The sequence below is a fragment of the Rhipicephalus sanguineus genome, chromosome 6, assembly GCF_013339695.2.
Source record: "Rhipicephalus sanguineus isolate Rsan-2018 chromosome 6, BIME_Rsan_1.4, whole genome shotgun sequence".
NCBI lineage: Eukaryota > Metazoa > Arthropoda > Arachnida > Ixodida > Ixodidae > Rhipicephalus > Rhipicephalus sanguineus.
In genome coordinates this window covers 82,352,213-82,376,436 of record NC_051181.1, presented here as the reverse complement: position 1 = coordinate 82,376,436, position 24,224 = coordinate 82,352,213, and the positions used below count along the sequence as shown (strand labels likewise).

At 47.4% G+C, this 24,224-nt stretch overlaps 1 protein-coding gene across 3 annotated transcripts in view; it reads right to left on the bottom strand.

Annotated features, from left to right (window-relative positions):
• LOC119395948 (glutamate receptor ionotropic, kainate 2) overlaps positions 1–24,224 on the bottom strand; it is a 410,534-nt gene that overhangs the window by 66,532 nt on the left and 319,778 nt on the right. For all 3 annotated transcript variants that reach the window (XM_049416822.1, XM_049416823.1, XM_037662976.2), the window contains exons 11-12: positions 23,309–23,694; positions 9,137–9,335 (exon numbers count right to left, since the gene is read on the bottom strand). In XM_049416822.1, the coding sequence (XP_049272779.1) occupies positions 9,137–9,335; positions 23,309–23,694 (585 nt within the window). The remainder of the gene's footprint in view (positions 1–9,136; positions 9,336–23,308; positions 23,695–24,224) is intronic.

Here is a 24,224-nt window from a genome sequence, read left to right as displayed (position 1 = left end):
TTCTGCTCCACGGTGTCTGTCCATACGGTCAAACTGAGTGTGTCCCGCCGTCACCCATGTCTCGTCCAGGAAAGAGAGATCTTTCGGCCTTCCGCCCGTAGCGCTCCACGTCACGAATGGTAGCGATACCGCCACTCGACGATGTCGTCGCGGTCGATAAGCAGCGAGTTGCGGCACCTCTTCTCGTACTGAAGCCGATCTCGGCAAGCAGGCGCCGCCACAGTACAGCGCTTCAGTGACGGGAGATCCATACGGTTCGAGAACTCGTTGGTTATCTTTCTCGACCGTCGGTATCTCGTTGCGGCGAAAGAAATCGTGCACACATGACCTCAGCGCGCACAACGTGTAGCTGTCATATTTCGTGCGGCGTCTTCTCTTCTCCGCATTTCGTGGGCGCTTTCGCGAGGGCGTCGAGAAATTGCCGCCCGAAGAAGACGAAGCCTTGGCCTCTCTCCTCACCTTGAAGACTGTGCTTTCGCTGACACCGAGCATCTCGGCGACAAACTTGCTCGTGTCCTCCACGCTGCGTTCGGGCTCCCTGTTGCGCCAGTACGTGTAGCAGTGGAAGATCATGTTCCGTGAATCGCTGTTGAGGATGTGGCCGCTCTTGTTCTTGCCGACGCTCCTTGGTGGTGTGGACATCGAGGCAACACAAGCCTCGTTCGGCAACAAAGAATCGCTTTCCGATGTCACCTCGCTGGGCTCCATGGCGGAAAACTCGCGCTGAATGCCGTGCGAAATCTCGCGAGATCGCAGGTTTGCAAAAAGAAAAAAAAAACGTGAAAGAAAAAGAAAATAAGATGCATCACATTCTTGAAAATAGGTTTGTGAAAGCATAAAACTAAAAAAAAGCAGAAATATTTGCTATTTAAAACCAGGAGACAAGCATCCATGTATTTATTTAAAACGATGAACGAAGCTTTCTTTTACCTTTCCTGCCTCGGTCGTCTTCTCGCCCCAGGTTTGTAATGGTTTCGATAAGTGCATTGTGCCTTTAAGTATTTGTTAAACAGCAACTGATTAATTTTAGGCTCGGGAAACGAGTAGTAAATTATCCGTGTACATGTAAACAAGCGCAAAAACCATGCAGCGCTGCCCTTTCTACTTTTGTCCCTTGCAACGAATTTAGAGAGCAGACGACGCGCAGCGTTGTAGAAGACACGGAGTTATTTTTCTCTCGCGAACCGGCATGTGCTGTTGCATTCCCATCACGACAGCTCTATCAAACCAGTCATCAAGGTACGAAAGTATTATACGTACCGGGAATTACGCGATTTAGAACCACAATTTTTTTAAGCGGGACTATTTCTTTGCCGCGGAGGCAATCGGCTGCCGCGCTTCGGTCATATGGGCGGGGCCTCTCCTTTTTTCTAAAGTTGTACCCGACTATAGGTTAATTATAAAATTGGACGTGGTTGTTCCCGACGAAAGTAACTTATCGAGATGAGTAATGAGGACTTGATCTCCAATAAATCTTGGCAAGGCTTCGAGGCTTCGCAAGGAAATCAGTAACAGGTAGACACACGTTGAGCAGTATTTGTCCGGAAAACTTTGCGATGATAAATTCTTTATTAAACGCCATTGGGTGGCTGTCACTTGTTTGCGCAATTGCTACTATTGGCCACCCATGTACGTGACCTGGAGACGCCAGTGCCAGGTAGAAGCCCGTGGACAACCAGAGTTGCGGTGTTCCCGGGTTTACATCAAATTAGTCAAATTCTTTTCGGTTGACGAGCTGGAAATGAGTGGTGCTGATGCCTTTTTAAGGCGATGGCACACTCGTTTTTTGTATAACGCGTGAAAAAAAAATGGAATTTCCGGCAGTACCATACTGAGTAGAGAAAAACGAACAGGTTACCCACCTCTTCATACTACCCTCCCCATTAGTCCACCTTCTTGAGTGGTATGACGTCATTGTTAACACGCGTCTGTAGTTGCTTGGTCGCGTAGAGCGTGTATTAGTGCGGTCTGGATAAGATTGCGTCTGGCGTTTGTATAAGTTTTACTGACGCAACTTTAAGTATTTAGTGTATAAGCGCCTCTAGCGCTTGCATGTGTTGGTTCAGTAAGATGTCCTTCGCGGCTGGTTTAGAAAAGCGCGCGGCCCTGGCACGTGACGACACCTCTCGGTGGCCACGGTCATCCACTAACACGACCACAGTGTACTGTGACACTATGTAAACTTAATAGCTGAGAAAGCGGTGCACTACATTCCTGAAAAACATGGTTGATCCCTCCGTCATAAGAATCGGTATAGAACGAAAGTGAAACGTGTCATTGCAGGACAAGTTGATCTACTATTATACATTGATATACGAGAGCTTGCACATTGTCTATTGGTGTTTGGCAGCTATAGCACCGCTGTATGTGGGCGCACCAAGCCATCCACGTTGACGCCTGGTCTGTATAGCCTGGTGGCACATCTCCATCCCGACGACCAATGTCTATGAGCATGAATAAACCTACGTGGTCGCTGTAGTAGATTACATACACCTGGACGCAGCATATGGTGAATCCCGCGCAAAGAAGGCTTCAGAATTACTTATTAAACACTAACTGAGCATGCACTCTTTCAAAGCGTCGTCATTTGAGGAGTGGAACGACAAGGCGTGCGCTCCCTAGTAGTCAGTGCCAGTGCATTCGGAGCTGCAGGCGGTGGAGAAACACCATTAGTTCATTCGGAAGCGGCCCTGCGAGGGCGAGAAGGCACCAAAACGGTGACCCGAAAGGCGAATCGCGTAACTGAGTCGTCGCCGAATCGAATCACCGTGGACGCCGCATTTCACCGACCAGAGTTTTCTACAATATTGCAGCGAAAGCCTCCGCCGCGCTGAGACTACCGAAATACTCGCAGTCGGTACTCGTTAGAGTGATGATGCATTACTCGTGACCTCCGAGACTGACTCGGGCAATAGGTCGTTGCTAGTGTTGCTCAGGTCGTTCCATTCACACGGGGAGAGCGTAATCAAAGAAACCGTTGCGACAGGCAGAAGGGAGTCGGTTATTGGACGTTGAACTTCTTTACCGAGCCATGGCCGGACTGGAAAGACGCGTGGGCGGAACGCCCGCGCGCCTATACAGTCCGACCGTGACTATACAGCCCGGCCCTGACTGGAATATTAAATGGTGGAATATTATGGTTGTTCTCTTTGAACGCGTCGGCTCACTAACGCTTGATCACGAGCAAGCTATAGTGTCGCCACTGCGTATTTCTGGCATGCAACAGAGCGCGGCCACGGCACGTTATTGGCTGTCGCGTTAACTATACAGCACAAGAATGTTCATATAAGCCATATGGCCATGTACAGTCCAGCGCAATAAGAAGGTTATGCCGCAAGCGTCGACCGGCCCAGCGACCCGGGGGCCTAGCGGCACGTTTCGGAACAGTGAAAATCAAGATTACGCATATTTCTCGCCCTCGTGTGTTGTTCCATGCTACAGCAATCGACTCTGCGACGAACTCTACACCTTTTCTCTCTATATTAAGCTTTCCATTCACTGCGATCAAGTGTATTTTTCGTTGGCTCTTATCTCCGCCGATGACAACAAAATTCCTGGGAAAGAACTGGTAAGCTGGTGCTTGGCACTGCTTCATCGGAACGGCCGGCCAAGTTGAACAAGATATATCGCGTTGCCATACAAACAAAAAACCATGGCTGATCCCTCTGTCATACGAATCGGTATGACACGAAAGTGAAACGTGTCTTCACAGACGTAGCTGAGGATTTGTTGTGCATTCTTTCGCCCCAAGCGCGAAGGAATGAATGCTACAGCAACGAATTGTAGTGCCACGCGAAGAATGGCAAGCAGCTCGAAATTTGCAATGCGCTGCTGAAGCAGAAAGGACGCACGGAACGAAAATACACAGGATGAGCGCGAAGTAACTATCACAGTTGTAACCTATTTCCTGTGTGAGCAGCGCGCTCCTTTCGCAAAAGCGGCCGCTGCAGTGAGCGAGGTGACTTCCGTTCATGCCTCCGTGCTCTCGACGGAAACGGTGAAAGCACAAGACGTACAAACCTTCGCCATCAGGAGATAAGCTCGCGCACGAGCGACCACGCCCTGTAGAGGTGCGCGCTCATCCGCGTGGGGCGACGACCTTTAAAGCGCGCTCTTCGAGCCCTTCGCACCATCTCACTAGTGATAACGAAAACACGCTGATGTACCGCCGATCTCTGAGTACCGCCACCGGCAAATGGTATAACTAAATAGCTCGCCGTTAGCATGGCAAAGAACGTGCCGTACGTCTGTGGCCGAATCGTTTCGCGCCCCGCGCTGCGGAGCGAGGGGTCTTACGTTCGACTCCCGGTGACGGAACTTTTTCTTCTGGCTTTTTTTCTTTGCGAACTGTTAGTCTATATTTTACAACTTCATATTTGTGACGGAAATACGTCAGTGGAGCCGTGGTTCACCCCGGCATAAAACACTTTCGTGTTAAAAAAGAGAAATGAAAATGTGCCTTCCTCAGAGGGCAGTGGCGGCAGCTTAAGGAACAGCAGAAAGAGTGAGGGAAGCTTGAGTGATTCCTCCCTCTCCTCAAAATAGGATTCTGGGCAGTGGCGCTGTTGTAGTTCTTGGTCGTACTCGCGCGATAACCTTCATATCGCGTTCGACTGTACTTCCCTCTTGTCATCGACGGGACCTTCATGGCGCAAATTGACGAGAGAAGATCAATGGACTACTGCCTGCCTTTGAAACGTAACTATATAAATTCGCTGCTTTGTGCAGTGCTGTAATATTTGACGCACATGTTCACAGGAATTTGTACTATACCGATCGGCAGCGTTTTGTGACCTTGGTTGACATCTGATGCTGGGCCCCTATAAACAGTCCACCGCCCATTGACACCGCTAGGGCAAGAAAGAGATACTTGTTCGGTGTTCTTTCAGAAGACACACCGAGATAGAAACCTTTTTTAAGGATGAATGACTTTCCTCGTGGGGCGGAACCCTTAGTCCAGGGTCCCATTGGCTCGCGCCACTCCACGTGCCCTCCGGATGAGCCGAACCTGCTCCTGCGGCTACTGAGCTGGTCAGCGCAGTCTTACAGGAGGAACTTGAGGGTGTAGGAATAGGGGGTAGCGCGGTAGGTGCTGGATATATCCAGGGTTCAGTGGTACACTGTGGGCTTTGCTCCACAGTATGGGCAGTATGATGGATACCAGTGTCGGCTGGAAGAGATGAAGTATCAGAATACAGTCCTGGGAATGAATTAGCCTCAAGCAGCCGCCACGCGACAGCTTCCTCTCGGCTGAGTGATTTGTGTGGTGACGGGAAGTACACCCAACATTGCCTCTGATGTATACTTTATTCATTCAACTCTGAAAGCGGAAAGGAAATGTAACAATGAACGTTGTCGCAATCAGGAAATCAGCCTGTGCCTGCGTCAGTGCGTCTGCAACTTAATTTGCTGAAACGAGAACAATTGATTTTGGCTGTTTGTGACTCACCATCGTAAATGCCCTTCTGCGCCAGTATAATTTTGCTGACAAGTTCGTAGGAGTGTTGATTAAAGATACCCAGCGTTTTTTTATTTATCTTGAAAAAGTGGCTCAGGGCACTTTAAGATATATCGACGGGAGCTTCAGCGTAGATTGTGCTGATATCATTGAGGACTCCGAAAAAGTTACGACAGATATTCTCTTTGATACGTACTCTTGGTAACAAAAGTGTGCCTTAGACTCTTCTATGACTGGGTCATGCCGGCATTCAGTGCCTACAACAAGCAGTTGGGACGGCATGTCTCAGAATACAGTAAAATCTCGGTGATACGAATGTCGCGGTGTCACGAAAAATATTCGTATCATCCAAAAATCGTATCACCAGAAAATATTCAAAATTACTATGCGTCAAAAGTATGCTTTGATTCGTTGTTTCTCAGGGCAGCAGTGACGGCATGAGCTTCAATGACGGCTTCAATGATTGCCAGTAAAGTGTTTAGATGTAGGCGATCATACTTGTACTCATAAATATACCATGCGTGCGCCCGTGTGTAATTCATGAACCAGACGTGTTGTGACCCGCGATCGCTAGTAACTCCTTCCTAATCTTAGTGCGCTTTTTTGCATGACACCAAAGTACTGCGGCAAAAGTGACTTAAGAAGCGCTTTGCACGCGATAGATGAAGGCCAGAAAATTTTAGAACCACTGTTCTTTGTTGCTGTTATTTTCTTACCGCGGTGGTATTGGGGGTGTTTTTCGGTAGATTTACGGTCGTGGCCGCGCAATTGGGAAGTTTGATCAAAATTCGGGAGGCTCTCGTGCAAATCGGATTTGGCAGGCGTGCGCTTACATAGCGAGGCCTAGCGCCTTTGCCCAGACCAAGACCGTCCACTTCGTCTCTTGGGGTCCTCGTCCCCCTTTCATAGGACGCCTGATTGCGAGGACATGGCTTGCATCGACGTGGCAGGCACGTGTTAACACAGTACAACGACGCTGCTGCTTCGAGCACAACAGCACGTGTCGACGCGTTGGAAAGAAAGAGAGAGAGGGAAAGAAAGAAGCGCCACGCCAATGTCATCTGTAATCTAAACACGCAAGCGTATTAAGGTCTCCAATACTTGCGCGCACAATCTCGGAGGCAACAACCCACCGCTGATGGTCGCGCAGCTAGTATTCCCGCGCCCGCACGTGGTTTCCACGTCTGCCGCGACAGCGCGGGCAGCACCTTTGCGCTAGTGTACGGTCGTATCAAACGTCGCGGGGTGAAAATCTGTCCGCAACAACCGTACTCCATTACATTGCAGGCTAATGAGACTTGGCCGGGACCACAGGAAAATTCGTATCACCCCGAAATTCGTACGAGCCGTGATCGTATCACCGAGGTTTTACTGTAAATGATTGCCTGCAAAATATGCGATGCTTGATCGGCTCAAAGCGACGTCATATGCATAAAAATGATTAAAGGATTACTTGCAAGCGAAAGCCATCTTGTATAATAATAATATTAATAATAATAATATAATAATAATAATAATAATAATAATAATAATAATAATAATAATAATAATAATAATAATAATACCGGACCGTGAGAGTCATGGTGTGACGCCTTGTTCGATGCTACGCTACTGCCATGCAGTATTACATCTATTCATGTGACTACTTGCATGACATGACAGCCTGAATAAGGGCTTTTTCCAAAGCGGCTTGAAGCACTTCCATAGCTCTATGGTAAAATACTTATGAGAACTGAGAACTCGGCAAGTTGGTATTGATTCATGGCGAATATAAGTAGACTACTTGACTGCCACGCAAGATACCTGGGCTCGATCCCGGCTCGAACCGTGATTTTTATCTGACTTTTGGTGCCATCACGTGAGTTTTTGTACCGCACGTCGCGCTTCTCAAGTGGTTGCCTAGCAACCACCTGGCACCTCTGCGTCTGGCTTCGCCGAGCGCGCCGCCTAGCAACACGTTGGAGGAACGAAAGGAGGGGGAGGAGAACACAAGTGGAGAGGTGGAAGAAGAGCAGAAGAAATAAATACACAAAATAAAATTTCTTGGCGAGGCCGGATTCGAAACCGGGTACCCACGGTCCGGAGGCAAACGTCGCAACCACTCGGCTATCCAGGCACGTTAGCAGAAGAAGCATCTATGGGAACCTTATGATTGCGTTACCATGGGCGAGAGAACGAAAAAAAGATAGAAAGACAAAGAAAGATAAACATACAGAGAGAAAGAAACACAGAGAAAGTAAGTAAGAAAGAAATAGAGGGAATGAGTAAGATATAGAAAGCAACGGAAAGACAGAGAAGAAAGCATATCATAGACCTGTATACTACAGTATAGCAAAGGGGTGGGAAAGGGATGTGAGGGTGAGGGGGAGTGACGTGACAGTGAGGACGAGGGAATCGATGAGGGCAAGGCCACGAGCTCTGCTGTTTCCAGTCTTCGCACTGTTAGTGCGTCGCTGCCCCAATATTTTTCCTTGAGCAGTTTCAAGCACTGGTGTGGCTATGTGATGACTGCCACGCAGAATGCCTGCCTTCGATTCCCGGCTCTAATCGTCATTTTTGTTCTTTGCGTTCATCAGGACATTTTCGCTCATTGACAGCGCCGTCGACGCCGGCACCAGATTTTCTGCAACACTGGGCTCCCTAACGCTATCGCGTTATTATATTCAAAGCCCATCCTCGTGAATCACGTGGGCGCGTACCAATAATCCATGGGTCGTGGTATGCGGGTATTTGCGTCGCGCATGACTGGAGAAAAGGATTCCATGGTGACCGATCTGACTGGATATGTCTAGTCTACGTCACTGAACGTACGGTGGGCAACGAGCGTCGGGTACCTGTGTTAAAATGTGCTCCGTGTTGACGTGAACTGTGCGACAATGTTTATCTCGAGGGTTCTTTTCTCAGACACCACGAATCAGCCTAGCTGATTTGTGTGCCGCAAAGCTAGCGATTTGCGACTTGTAAATGTGCGACATCGTGTAAGGCGTGTTGGGCATCTGGTGAGCGGAGTCGCTTCAGCTCGTCGCTGCAGTGAGCGTCGGGCTCCCGCTATAGGTTCATGCCAGGATCCACGTGTCTGCGGCTGTAACTTCATCCCTGAGACACAACCACATTGCCCCCCCCCCCCTTGTTTACTCTTATCGGTGATCGTTCTCAAATACTTTTTGTTTGTCCGCATGCCTTTGCAGATTGCCTTCGTTAAGGAGAATAAAATAAGAACGACCGGTCATGTGGCGGCACCTGGCGGGGCGGATCTCAACCAATCCGCACGCTTCGTCTCTGTAGCCCACGGTGCTGTTGCTCGACCCGTCCAGTGCAGTGCGGTCGCCAGCGATGACTGGCTGTTCGATGAGTAAAGGAGGCAAAGCAGTGGCAAGGAGGAGGGTATAACTATAACTGCTCGTGGCTGCCTTGATAGAAGGTGCGTCGCTTAATTAGTGGTACGAATTATTTCATGATGCTCTAACCTAAACGCTTTGACACCTTCAAAAACTGCTTCAGGGTGCCTTTAACGAGGCGACCATAAGAGTGCCCAGACGTAGGACACCATAAAAAATATAAAAAGAAGGAACGATTCAAGTGCCCTGGTTCGCTAAATAGAAGATGTGACTTGGAAATAACAAATTTTTGGACCGTAATTTTCAGCGAGTCTCGGGAGGAAGACGTGTGAGCACATACCTGAAAGAATGCTTTGGTTGATCCGGACAAGAGACAGCCATAGTCGATGCTCGTCTGCTTGGCTAGGTCGTGGGCATTTTCGATGGGTGACGTCATTCGCTGTGCAGTCAGAAATGCGGCCAGATTGGCGGTGTACGAAGAGATCATGATGAGCGTGAAGAACCACCAGATGCTGGCGATGATGCGGGTCGACACTGCGCTGCATTCGAGACAAAATGACGCTCTTCAGTTTTGGCACGTCCAAAAACAAGACCTCAAATCAACTTAGTAAATACATACCAATGGGCTATACTTAGTGAGTCGTGACACTAACGAAGCATTGCACAAAAGACACGTTCACGAACACACACAGAAAATTCCGGTAGATCCCACGCACATTCGGAATCAATTTCATGCGAAGCCGTCAGCGAATAGCAGCCCATGCCGGTTTTGCTTCGAGCCAAGCGCTGCGAGGTGTGTCATTGTGTAAAGTGGGTACTTGTGTGCATATCGCGGGCTCACCTGGCACGCCAAGCACACTGCCATGCAAAGAGTGGCTCATGGCCTGACGTAATGCCGGCACTAATAGACGTCGTCTTTATTGAGCCGTCGCATCATTATGGTCTGACGTCGCATGGTCATGCTCATGGTCGTATGAACATGGTCATGGTCATAGTCTGGTCATGGCCATGGTAGCCCAAGGTCTGACGTAACATCGGCAAGCAGAGACGTCGTGTTTATTGCGAGGAAGAGCACGCTACGGTGCGATGATATGCATACCAGAAGTAGCTGTCGCAGACGTATTCGCGGAATGCTTGACTACAGCTTGTGGAGTCATAGGTGTACATATATAATGCTTATTACAATGTTATGAAATCAGATAGCCAACACTGCAACCTTCCTCACGACAAGGGTACGTGTGGTCATGCGAGTTTGCCGCCTACCTTTACCTCTTTGTGTCTTGTAACCCGTTATACAGTGAATACTGTAACACATAGTATTATATATCTTTCGTTCTAAAGGGACAGAGAGTGCAAACACGGACACAAGAACGAAGCCAAGACGCCACAAACGCCGACTAACAACTGAAGAGACGCACAACGGCGGAAAAGAAAGAAGGCGCGAAAACTTATCTGCGCATGCCCATGCATTAGAGGAGCCTATCAATCCGGCAAGGGGGGGGGGGGAGAGTCTACGTGGAAGATAACTGTTAAGGCATTTGATTTAATCTTTATGCACGTTAATCGACTGTTGGCTCACGCATGCGCTACCTCTACTCTCGATATGCCATGGCTCGCCATAATTTGATTAATGCGCAGTGTTGTACCGGCATAGAAGTGAAGAAACGCGCCTGATAATTTAGGCATGGCATATCGAGAATAGTGGTAGCGCATGCGTGAGCCAACCGTCGATTAACTTGCATAAAGATGAAATCAAATGTCTTAACAGTTATCTTCCACGTACACCCCTCCCCCCCGCCACGTGCCGGATTGATTGGTTCATTTATTGCAAGGGCATGCGCAGATAAGTTTTCGTGCCTTCTTTCTTTTCCGCCGTTGTGCGTTTCTTCAGTTGTTAGTCGGCGTTTGTGGTGTCCTGGCTTCGTTCTTGTGTCCGTGTTTACACGCCCTGTTTTTTTAGAATGAATGCTTACCAACTAGCTCAGCTCTCTGTTATTCTAAGATATATCTTTCGGCTCTCCGAATCTTCTCTATCAGCTGCCCACTGATTTCTTAAAATACGTCGTTCGCGGCAAGAGGGAAAAAAAGGACGCCCATAAAGAAAGGAATCGTGATGAGAAATGTCTCCAGGATGGTGGTGCTGGGATTAAATGGAGGATGGAAGAGGGAAGAGATAACTTAAACAATGCAACCGCTTACACTGTACATCAGCAGCAGGTGCTAATAACCGCTACCATGAGGGGCTTAAGACCTCAAAAATCCTAACAGTGGCAATAAGCTTTATGCATGAGGTTTTCTTGGGAACACTCTTCTAGAACTCAAACCAGTTGTTTGGGCGTATACATTACGAAAATACCAATTTTAAGTTCACTGTTCAACGCCGAGGCTTGTTCTTCAAGTACATTGTAGTGAAGTAACATAAATGAGCTATAGCTTTGTCAGAAATAGTAGGCGCAAGAGAGAATGGTGTTTACTGAAGTAGAATTAGTCTACTAACAATTTTAGCCTGCAAAATAAAATGCATTTGTCTATGCAAATATATCTACATTACGATTCAAACATCATTAGAGTAATCAGGTGCACTCTTGGCCATTGAAAGCGATTGTATAATCTGTTAATTTCGACAAACGGCAGCTCCAAGGTGCTACCACAGTAGTGGGGAGTACAGGATACAATGAAGACAATGATGTCAGCGTACGGGATGCAAAGCGACGCAAAAACGATATGCAAGAATTGATGGCTTACGGCATTAAAAAGAAGTAAGCACGCCACGCGGACCGGAGATCGCTGCAAAATTACCGTGGGTTCTCTGGTGAGCAAAACTAGAAGTGTTTGAGGGTCTTGGTACCGGTGCCAAGATGGAGGCCCGTTCAACTCATAGTTGTGTCTAGTGTATTAGATCGCGCGAGCTTGTGCTTGAGTTGACTGGAGGAAATTGGTGACATTTGATACGAGCATAAAAACGTAATGATTTTAATTAGCTGTATGTTACGTGTTGTTCCGGTTGCAATCCGCGAGACTTTGTATAAAGTTCTTCTCCGCTACAGAAAACGGGTTGTTCAATGTGGCGTTGCGTCTTATACAGCTAAATGACCTACCCATGGGAATAGGCTAATTGACTAAACTATAGACTTAACTGCGAAGTTAAGTCTATTGTAAAGAGATACTTTTCAAGGCGACAGGACGAGGAAATCATGTTAAAATGCTTAGAATGACTTCCGGGGAGCGCGTCTTCAGTGTAACGCCCCTTGGAAATTTGATTTTTATTCGCTTCAGCACCGTAGAGTTTGAGTATGCATCAAATAATGAATTACGTTGGGGACTCTATGTATTACTGTCGGATATCTAAACATTGCAACATACAAATAAAATGAACGGGCTGCAATTTAAAACAGAAATTATTTTCAGAGCAAGAGAGGAGATGGCGCCGAATGTTACTTTTTAGTGAAAGCCGACAGCCATAGACGGACATACTCTCTGAAATACTGATTACGTGAAGTCTAGACGAAGGTTAATGAATGTAAACTTAATCAAGAGACACAAACAGAACAAATGCCGTTGAAAACATCGTATATAATTGCAGCAACCTCTATGCACATAATTCCAGTCAGAACGTACAGCACCAAGACTGAGTTATATTATTTGAAAGATCTACAAAAAATATTTGTAAGGCCATTTGAAGGACAAACGTCAGTGGCTTCCACGAGTCAATGCTTTTCTTCGTGTCGGCGGTGACAAATCTGCTCTATTGTGGGTGTTCATTACTCACATCAACCTTCTTCACACGTGTTCATCATCACGGGTGTTCGTCGTCTTCATCGGTTTTGGGAACTCGGCTTGATTGTGATCTGTGCCTCGGGTGTGGTCGCTTCACCGTGCCTTCGGGGCCTAATAAAGGTCGCGTTAACCGTCGCGTCACGAGTGGCGGAGGTGCTGGGTAGTAATACAAAACGCTGAGAGCATACTAAAGAAAAGGAGCACGAAGTTTAGCGAAGTTTACCACCGCTGACGATAAGGTTCCTAGCCCAGTATACAAATGCGGAAGCCTCAATTGCATTTTCGAGAATGCCACCTTGCGAATACGAGTGTGCCCGCAGTGTTATTAGAGCACCTGGCTATCGCTACTCGGCGCGTCCATTCCACCGTTTTCGAAGTCGCTTCCGCTTACTCGCGTTATGATTAAGTTTCTTTAGTAGTTCGAGAACATGATGGTGGGCCAAAGCAGACGCTAGAAACAAAACATCTTCTGTCTGCACTCTGAGTGTTTATCAAGAGAACGGTTGCATAAACAACACGCGTAAGCATTTCGGCCAACGAGATATTAAACTTGCAGCCAGCCCGGCTGGGTCACGCAGTGGCAAAGACGGGGGTCAAATAAAAAAAAAAAATAAGAAAACAAGGCCCCCAATCTTTTGCGAACGGAGGTTACCAAAGAATCGGAGCTTTCGAAACTAAACACAACAGAAGACAACGATTGACAGTGTTGACAATGCTTGTGGCCTGGACGCAGTGCCACAATAGAGGAGAAATTGGATATGCCTAGAAGGACATGCTGCTGGTACGCGTCAAAAAAGAATAAGCAAGCACTGCTACGTCGAGTTCATCGCCTGAATACACCGAAATTCAATATCGCGCTTGAACCAGGTTGCTACGAGGTCTCTATAAAGTATTCAACGAAAACAACCGTGTCGTCGAGCAAGAGAAGGAAGGCGGATACGATACTTATACCATGCCCTTGGGCTTATCGGCTTATGTTTCTCCACCGCTATTGACACAGCAGCGTTTAGAAAGAGCGCAGGCAAGCTCACGGCAACGCGAACCGCTGTTATTACTGTTTTCCTTACGTACAATGGAATAGCCATGGGATGTTTTCGCCGACACGGCTAAAGGTTGTCGTGCGGTATCGTGCTGCGGCGTTAAAACAATGTTTGTTTGGTTTGTAGCGGCTTGAATTTTCGTAAAAGTTTAGGTGACCGCGAAAGAAAAATGGAACTTAGTTATGCTGCCTGCGTTCGTTTAGTAAGCGACACTTTGACATTATATGAAGAACTTAGCAGAGGCCGCTTTTCCGTGACCTTATGCGCGCTACGTCTCCGCGTGGCAAAGGTATTGAATGGCGCATTGAACTGGAGATGTGGAAGAAACGAGTAGCGCCTGCGACGGCGAGCTTTTATGTATATCTTTTTCGGAATGAACTGGCGGGAGGATTTGCATAGTACGTAGGGGATGAAATTGAGCGAAGGAAGTCAGAGTGATGGTTGGGCGTAACTGTTTCAGACTACAGTGCACTACAGGGAAGGGTAGTTTAATGAAATTTGCATTCCTACTGACGTACGAGCAGTACAACACTACAGAAGCGTAGGCTGGCTGTACGGGTTATATCACACTTAGGAGAAGACAAGGAGCGCTTTGCAACGTGCTCCGAGTTTTCCCCTAAGTGTGAAACAACCTGTACATTACATGCCGGAAAAACAGCGCCTGCAGTATAGGGCGCGTGACTTGTCTCCATTTCCCCCTGTGTCCTCTTCCTTGCGCTGCCTCCCCACCAACACTAAGCGTACAGGAAGGCGCGCAGACTGAATTATGCAAACCTTGCGCACACAGGAGGCGGCTATACACAAGAGCCTTGCAGACACTGCGAGGGCGTACTCAAGCAGTCGTTGTCGTGATTTTGTGGGCTAGCGACAGGTTAATTCGTTTCAACAGCAAACATCATAGAAGTATGGCTTCAAAAGCTAGCGAAATCGCGGGACACGAGAAAGAAGGCACACGCATACAACGCCGGAGCGTTGTGTGCGTGTGCCTTCTTTCTCGTGTCCGGTGATACTGTGGGCTTTTCTTCAAGTAACCTAGACCTACTGGCCCAGATATCGACTCTCGTGCAGCATGGTTTCTTTTTCAAGTTTCCAAATTTATGATATTGAGTTCTTCGAGGAGTGATGTGAAACACAGTCAATACATGCCTGCACCGTCCACTGACCAGAGAGAGCTGCGTTGCTCGCAGTGACCCGTCCCAAGTTCGCTGGCATTGGCCGCTAGGGGCAATGCAGAAAACAGACGCGCGCCCGCGTCCCCCCTCTAGCCCGGTTAGAGTCCGCCCACTCTGCTGAGAGGAGACGCGCGCATTGCATTCTATTTTGTCCGGGCCATTCTCAACATTGCCTTTTTTGCACGCTAAGCTGTGCGTTATGGCGCCGCAATCGCACAGGAAAACTCCATTGGTGCGTTCAATAATTGTTGGGGTTTTACGTCCACAAACGAAGACATTATAAGGGTCGCCGTAGTGGAGGACTCCGGAAATTTTGATTATCTGGTGTTTACCGTGAACCTAAATGTAGGTAAACGGACCTCTAGCATTTCGTCTTCATATTAACGCGACCGCCGCAGTCGGGATTCGATCCCACGACCTTCGGGGCAGCAGCTGAGCCCCACAACCACTAGACAGACCTCCGTGGCTGGTCCGCATCGTGCCTTCAGTTTTCTCTACATCTTAAGAAATAATATAATTTATTGGACGCAACACAAAATAACACCATCATTTGTTAAAGCGGTATGAGCTTTTCGACAGAAGATGAAGAAGCACGAAAGCCGGGGCAGGAAAGGAAAGGACGATGAAGATCAAAAATAAAGGAGATTAGGATAGACGCCAGATACATACTGAAGCTTTAATGCTATTCCATTCTTTTAGGTAGGAATACTACATTATTTTGGCGCAGCCGGCAAACGAAACCAACATGTGGGTGACGTTCTTCTTTGACGAAACCTCCGCGGAGCAGATAACCTTTCCGAAGTAGCAAGTTCAAGATGAAGCAGCGGTAGACCTACCTCATGAGCTCAGCTCGGAAGAACTCGTGAACCTGGTTGTGGGAAAGGCAGCCGTGGACACTAGTGAACTACGACGGAAAGGTGCTGTGAAAGTGAACTGGCGTGTGGCGACCTTCAACGACCTAGGTCTTGAAGCACTGCTCCGAAAAGACTCAGAATCACGGTCTTCGACGGAAGAGGTGAGCCTCGTTTTGAAAGATCTTCAGCTGCAACAGCAGAAGATGGTTCAACAGAACAAGATAGTGACATCTCTAAATGCAGAGAAACCGGTGCCTAAATTCGTAGAACCTAATGCCTTCGACGGCGTGTCTTGAAGTCCAGAAAGTTATCTTTAGCTCTACGAATATGCCGCTGGAAAAAACAAGTGGCTCTCTGATGAGATTCAAATCACCTACATGCGCGTTTACTTGAGAGGTGTTGCGCGCAAGTGGTATGCAATATGCATTATGGAAGACAGTGACGACTCTTGGAGCCAGTGGAGGACAAAAATTTTGACCGAATTCCGAAGCAATCCAGTAAAAAGATGGAACACAGCACTTAATTTCAAGTCCGAGCAAAGCTCCCTTGTCGAGTACTTCTCTGAGAAACGCCGTCTTTTAAAGCTGGCTGGGCCTTTGCTTCCATCGACGGCCGTAGTATTCTTAATAATGCATGGAATGCACAGTGAAGTGTTGAAACAAGTGCAAAAACTGTCACCCCGAACTCTAGATGACCTCCTGGAGTGTCTTCAGAATATACCACCAGCTTCGGAAACAAGCATAGCCGCTAAGTCAAGCAGCTGTTTCAGTCGGAGTAAAGGGGACTGGTCAAGCCGCGATCAGCGAGAACCGAACCACCTCGCAAGTAGCAAGGATAACTTGACCTGGCGCGTTCCAAGAGGCCGAGTGAATAATATCAACCCTGAGGCTGAGGAGTATTCGACAGGAAAAAACTAATAAACGAGGGTGATAAGTCCTACCCGATGACTCCAAATGAGACTGTTTAAATTGCTCTAGCCTACTTCAGATTCCTGCCAAAGTAGGAAAGAGACATATGATGGCTCTAGTAGACAGCGGTGCTTCTGTGTCTATTACTAATGCCAAGCTGGTGGATGCAAGTCGCTTGCATAGTGGAAGAGTCCTACGGGTACAAGTCTGTGATGGAAAAGCAGCGTTGCATGATCACTGAGCCTTTGTAAACATCGAGTTTCAGGGTCAGAAAATAGAAAGCGAAATGTTGGTGATAGAGGGGGTGACGTACGACTTTTTGCTATAAAGACCAGATATAAAGAAACTAAAGGTCAACGTATACGCTGGGACTATGTGGTTCCAGTCGGAGGAGTAGCAAGGAACGAGACAAATCAGGGTAGGCAAGATAAACTACGAGTTGTCAAGTGCACGGAGGATATTGCAACGACCTACCCTGAACTTGTATGCATAGGAAGCTGTCTCAGGCGATAAAGTCACTCAAGGTTTCTTTCGAACTAGGTGACAAGACCGTCATCCGAAAATCACCTTACAATATGTCAAGAGAGCGAAAGATGTGGCTCTAGAAAGAGTTGCAGGAGTTGCTAGACGATGATATCATACGACCTTCGGTATCACTCTTCGCTTCTCCCATAACGATCGCACCGAAAGAAGACGGAACCTTCAGACTGTGCACCGACCACAGGGCTCTCAATCGTCAGACAGAACTCATACCATTTCCTACGCCAAAGATCGACATAATTATGCATGAGACCAGTGGTTTCCGACATTTTTCCCGCATAGATTTGTGCAAAGGTTTTAAGAAACAAATATGTACACCGCTTTTATCTCGTCATTCGATCTCTACGAGTATAACCAGCTTCCTTTCGGTTGGAAAAAACTCGCCAGCGTGGTTCCAGAAAATCATGAACGACGTACTAAAGCCATTCCTTGGTGTTTTTTGTAATGTGTACATAGACGATATTATAGTCTTCTCCAAAACAGAGGCGGACCATCAGGACCATCTGTCTCAGGTGTTAAATGCCTTGAGCTTGGCATATCTCAAGGTTAATTTTAAGAAAAGTGCATTCTTACAACGAAAGTTGTGTTTCTTGAAAAGTCTTCGATGGGAACACCAAAAACATGAAACAAAATATTGCGTCGGGAAGATTTCCCAGTTAAAAAACCATACGACGTCTATTCAGTGCGTGTGTTTTTGGCATTTGCGATATTTCATAGAGGACTTTGCTGTGAAAAATAGATGCCTCACGAGATTAACGCAGAAAGAAGTTACTTTTGAATGGAGTGATGGATGTGAGAAAGTCTACCGTGATTGGTGCACAGAATTTCTGCTGACCCTGTTCTACGCATACCAAACTTCACTTTACCATTTGAATTGAACACTGACGCCTAACATTATGGGGCTGGTGTAGTGTTGTATCAAAAAATTTACAGTGGCTTAGCTCGGCTATGCCAGGATATACAGAGCATTAGCAAAGGTTCAGCTGATTATTCTTAGCTTTCCAGATTGTCTAGGATTATTAGCCTTCTTGTGTTCATGCTTCGTACGCTGAACCGTTAATTGCCAGGCAACTACTTCGGGATCCGATGAGATAAGCTTCTCAGCTCTTTTACGCCGTCGAGCAGCATTTGCGCTCTTTTTCTCCATCGCGTTACCCACCTGCAAACGCCATTCAGAGGCGCTATCATGCGGCCCCAGCGCAGTGTAAGACGGCGACTGCACAGCGAAGGCGAATAGCTGCGCGCGCGCTGGCGCCACTGTCTCTACGACGTCACTCCTCTCGAATGCGGCGCAGATCTGCATCTGCGAGCCGCGCGCGGCGGTGTCGGAGAGCGTGTGAGATGCCAGCTCCGGTGACCCAGCTGTGTGACACCACTGATCCTCGCGCATGCGCAGCACGGCTCATGACGCTCCACGCGAAATCGGCTCCGGCTAGGCAAGTGTAGCTAACGCTACGAAATGTATTGAAGCATCCGGCCCAGAAAAGCGACACTTAGTAGGTTACTACAGTTACACCTTCAAGCCGTCTCAAACTAACTGCACTACTGAAAACGAAGCACTGGCTGTTCTGGAGGCGATTGAGCACTTCCTTACGTACCTGGAAGGTACGAACTTCACTTTGTTCACCGATCACCAGGCCCTCACTCATCTCTTGAATATGACCCAAACTAAAGGACGCATCGACAGATGAGTGAATTACTTGCAGCAATTTGAATTTACCATCTCGCACAGACCAGGACCGCTTTAACCAATGCAGATGTTCTCTCAAGGTTGATGGTACAAAATAACACATAACAATCCGAAGAAATCAATGAAGTGAAGCTGTGGGAAGGCTCCGAACAATTAATAAAAATCGGTAGCCGCTTAAGCTTCGCCTTTAAGAGTTGAACGCGATAGCGATATCCTGCCCCTAGTGTGCACTTCGAACACTACGAGTGTTTAACAGAATGCGTACACTAAGGTGTGTGCCTTATGTAATGGTAGCATGCTTTAAACCAGAAACTTTTTCGAAGTTGGGATGCACCCACTACGTGGCCTTAAGGGAATACGCGCAGTAATGTGTGTGCCTTTTGTAATGGGTGGCTGTCTTTAAACTACCAAGTCGTTAGGATACTGACATGGTGTGACGCCCGATGGCAATGTACGCTTGTACCACGCAATATTACTGCGATATTACATCTCGTACTGTGACACCTGTATACAGGACGCGTATTTTTGGCAAGCATGAAAGTTACTTTCAGTGCAGCTCCAAGCAGAGGCGTGGCTGTGTGGTAGAACACCTGCTTGCCACGCAGACGGCCTGGGTTCGGTTCTCACTCGGGCGCAACATTTTTATTATTTATTTATTTGCAGCTTTTTCTATTTTTGGTCACGGAGAAGATGATGATTTTTCGCTCACAACCAACGGCGCCGGCGCCGACGCCGACGGCGGAATATCTGCGATACGAGCTCTTTAACGCTATCGCGTTAATAATAATATTATCTGGAATTTTACGTCCCAAAACCACGATATGATTATGAGAGACCCCGTAGTGGAGGGCTCCGGAAATTTCGACGATCTGGTGTTTTTTAACGTGCACCTATATCTAAGCACACGGGCCTCTACCATTTCGCATCCATTGAAATGCGACCACCGCGGCCTGGATCGAACCCGCGACCTTTGGGTCAGGAGCCGAGCACCGCAACCGCTATACCACTGCGGCGGACTAGGCTCCGACAATAGTTTTTTTACTGAAGGTCAGTATCAAGTCCCACCAACGCTTGTTTCCAGAGTGCTTTATTTGTACCACGATAGCCCAGAATCGGGAGGACAGGACGGATTTTGGCGAACCTACAACAAGTAGGTCAAGAGATTTACGTAGCCTCACATGAAGAAAGACGTCAGTCAGTAAGTTCGTTCATGCCATGTGTGTCAAGTACACAAAGTCAAGTATAAACAGCTTACGGATGCCATGATACTACCTTGCCACTCGAACGTGCCTTTTGTAGTAGTTCACCTGGATTTCACCGAACTAAAAAAGAAATGGGAAGGAGTCAGAAAAGCGCAAGCTTTTCTTCTGGCTAGAGATGAATGCAGCAGGATGGTCGCGGCTAGAGCAGAAAAAGAAGATGCAGATAGCGTCATTACCCTCCTCGAAAGAGACTTGTTTAGGACTACGGGGACAATCGTATGCGATAACGGCCCCGCGTTCAAGAGTGAAAAGCTAGCAAGATGGGCTCGAGACCACAATATATCGATCAAGTTCTGTGCGCCATACCATCCCGCGGCGAATGGGCTTGCGGAACGTGCCACACGGGACGTGAAACAGTACATCAAGATGTACGATATTTTCCTGGTGGATGGAAATGCTCTTTAGAAGCAGCCGTAAACAATCATAATCGATCCTACACAAGTGGCATGGGGGACAGTCCACAGTACGCTTGTTCAAGAGAAACCCCTATTCTGCAGGCAGACCGTGAGTTTGGGCTCTTAGAAAACCTAAAGATCGTCGAGGAGGGGCAACAAAAATCACAGGAGGAGAGGTACCAAAAATGAGTGAAAAATTGGCCGCGTATGTGCGTCTTCCCTGCAAATGTCGTCTAAAGACGAGTGAAGAGGCGCTGCGTGAGAAATGGACGCCATTTGGCAATACGTTGGGAAACATGAGTGCTGTGTTGCGGGCTGATATCCCGGCGCAGCAGCAGGCGAAGACCGGCGGTGACCAACGCGTCCGGCGGAGTCGCCAGCCAGCCAGAACACACGGTTTGGCGCGAAGCGCCGAATCAGAAGAAACGTCCGCACTCAACGAGTACTCTCTCTTTTATTTACACGTCGGCTGGGTAAAACAGGAATGCCAGAGCGGCGCCCCATGGCATTCGTACAGTGCAATACTGAACCGAAACCGAAAAACAACAATGAGCTCGTGCAGAGGGCACGGAGGAAGGCAAGTTTCAGCGCAGTCGCATTTTCAGCGCAGCTTAAGAAACCAGGGTCTCTAGAATTACGCATGTATGTATTTTCTATTAAAGGAACACACCACCTAATACTTACCTAGTGATGTTGCACCTCAGATGTGCGTAATGTTTGCTTTTTGATCAACAATGTACACAAGTATGAAACTAGTCAGCCGTTCAAGATGGCTGGCCCTTGGGCAAGTGGTTCAACTTTGGCCGGGTGGCTGAATCGAGTGACGTGCCGACAAACAGAAAGACAGAAAGACAGACCAAAATTTCTGCGTTTAAGTTCCCCAAGAAAGTCTATCGTCTTTAAGAGAGTTTCCACAAGAGACATCGAGCAGACATGCCAGACATTCTAGTCACCTACCTTGTACTCGTGAGGAAAGGAATAAAAGATTTCAGTGCCAAATTTTACGGCCCGTACTCTGTGACCAAGGCAGCCACCCAGAACGGAATTTTGAAGGCTGTCTGGTACACTGGCGAACGTGGATCAGTTGAATGTGCTTCAATTGGAAATCTCTTCAAGTATTGCCCCGGGAGGGTAATTAAAAGAAACTGGGAAGGGTGAAGTGGTATGAGTCTTTGGACAGAGGATGAAGAAGCACGAAGCCGGAAAAGGAAAGAAAAGGAGGATGAAGTTCAAAAATAAAGGAGATTAGGATGGTTGCCGGTTCAATAATGAAGTTTCAATGCTGTTCCTTTCTTTTAAGTAGGAACACCACATTTGTAAGTGCCCCTAATGCACCATGAAGTAATCTTTACTTCAGCTGTTCACTATACTGGAGAGTCACACTTTAGAAAGCTTCCTTCGCACGCTCAGAATTTATCTTGAGTCCTTCTATGGCGTGTCTCATTTCAAAATTTACTCAATCAGTAAACCCCTCAAATAACAGTTCCTGAGCTTGTATTTGCCTTCACAGCCATACAGACTACTTGAGTAGCGCAGATCAGTTATGTCTAGGTCATCATGCCATGAAACAATCTTTTATATACTGCCACACGCGCTCCTTTATTTCTATTTTTTATGCTAGCGGCCCATCATACGTTTACCTCACGCCTTGCGCAAACCGCGCCCGAATGACTGGGAACTTTCCAGATTATTTTAAGCCCTTCCGATAAGATTGCTCACAGAACGCGAACATTAGACTTTATTCTGGAACTTACGCCGCCACCAGCAATAACGCTCGAATCTTCGATAGTAGATGTGTAAATGCCGACGCGTTTTACCGCTTGCCAGATTACTCGACGGCCGACGTCTGTTCACGCCGCTGCCAGTGTACAGGTTCAACTGCTTCTACTTTAACTTGTCGTTACCTAGGCACACATTCACCCTCTCTTGAACACGCCGACTGCTGCCTTCTTCAACGTCACGCCACGTGACATTACTTTCCTTGGCAAAGCACAGCCCGGGAAGCAGTTGTGCCATATTACTCCACACGGAAGCAGAATGCACCCTTCGATCAGGGCGTCACGATTACTCTTTTATTCGGCGATATATGAGCAGCGTGCTCTTTTACGAGTCGAGTCAAAGGACTGGAAAATGACAATGAAGGTGAACCATCTGGATGTAAAATAAAGAACTAACCGAGTATATCTGCTGCAACTAGGGTCTGGTATACTCGACCCCGCCATGTTGTCGCAACTTACACAGATGTCAGCCAATGTAGGTACTTCATCAAGGCTCGCCTGCGCGAACGTCTCGATCTCATCTCTGCTTTTTATCGCGTTACTACATAGCTAACATTTTCACACATATATTTGCAGCGTCATGCTTAATGAGACCCTTCCTCCCACCTCTTCTTAAGTTGATGCTTGCAAGGAACTTATTCAAGGAACTATTACTGAGTATTATGAGATAAATACGAAGGCCAAGCTTCAGTGAGCTCGCGATCGAGGAAGTAAATTAAATAAATTGAATAAATTGCATGCGGGTTACGCTGAAGGGAATATTGTGATACTGCTTCTTTCTAACTTTCGAAGGTTCTCACATTTCTCTAGTCGGCATTTTTGTCTTATGGATTCATTTTGTCAATCAATCAATGTGAAGTATACTTTCGTGTTGTTGGCCCTATTTGCATAGTCAGCGTTTTATGCCAACAACTAAATGCTCGCTTGTGAGGCTGAGCACAGCGCATATCCTGCCTTTATCATCTCATCAGTTCTTTGACAAATCTGAGGTGTGCTAGCTAGTTACAGCTATTGATTCGCTTTCAATCAGCCAACTTTTTCTTCGTTCTGCCTTTACCTCCAGTGTACAGATTTGGACCACTGTCATCTCACTCACCTGGGGTTCAGGTCCGAGCCCTGTTGCATGAGGGAACCGATGGCGAACCAGAACCGGTTTGTGAAGTCCAGCTCCTTTTCCATTTCCTCAGGGTCCCACTGAGGGGTATCGATACCGGAGGCGGTACGAACTAGAGCGAAACGATTCTCAAAGGGACTGAACCGTCCGAGCAGCCCGTACCACAAGCTGAGAGCTAAGTAGGCAGTCAGCATGTACAGCCACACGTCGACGGAGAAAGGAAGCAGGAAGGAGAACAGAGGCGGGTTGTCCAAAAGCGGCTTTCGAAACAGGATACTGATGCCGGTTTTCATGAAGGGCATCGTGAAGTCGACCACTTGTGCTCGTAGGTACGTGATGGTTAGGTCCACGATGGCCATGTCTGCCTCCTGCACGCGGCGAGAGAGAAAACCAGATATTGAAGTGAAATGCTTGACGCCTTCAGTTTCTTTCTGATTGGGTGGAGAACGTCGTTCAGAGAGAGCTTTTGTGGCAGTCGCTTCAATTTTCGGTCGTCAACGGGGATTACTTACGCGCAAAAATGCGTGAGGTTACTTATCTCAGTGAAAACGGCACTTGCTCACAATATAGCGGTGGTCTTTTTCTCCAACTTCTATTAAAAATTGCGTTTGCAACTACTTTGATTATTTTTATTTTCTTCCCCGTTTAATTACCTCACCTCATGATCTCTATGTTTTGTATTACGTGCTTTCAATTTTCCCCAATCCATTTTTCGCTCTGAAGCATATTTTTTCGCATGTGTCCTTCGAGCTGCTGTAAGCGTTTGTCTTCCTTTCGTAATAAGTTATTGCTAGAAATGTGAAAGACCGCGGTAAACTGCGAAGAATGCACTGCGAAAACTAAGCGTCTAGAATATTCACAATCTCTTTGCCCAGCACTTCCGTGATGCTAGTGTGGA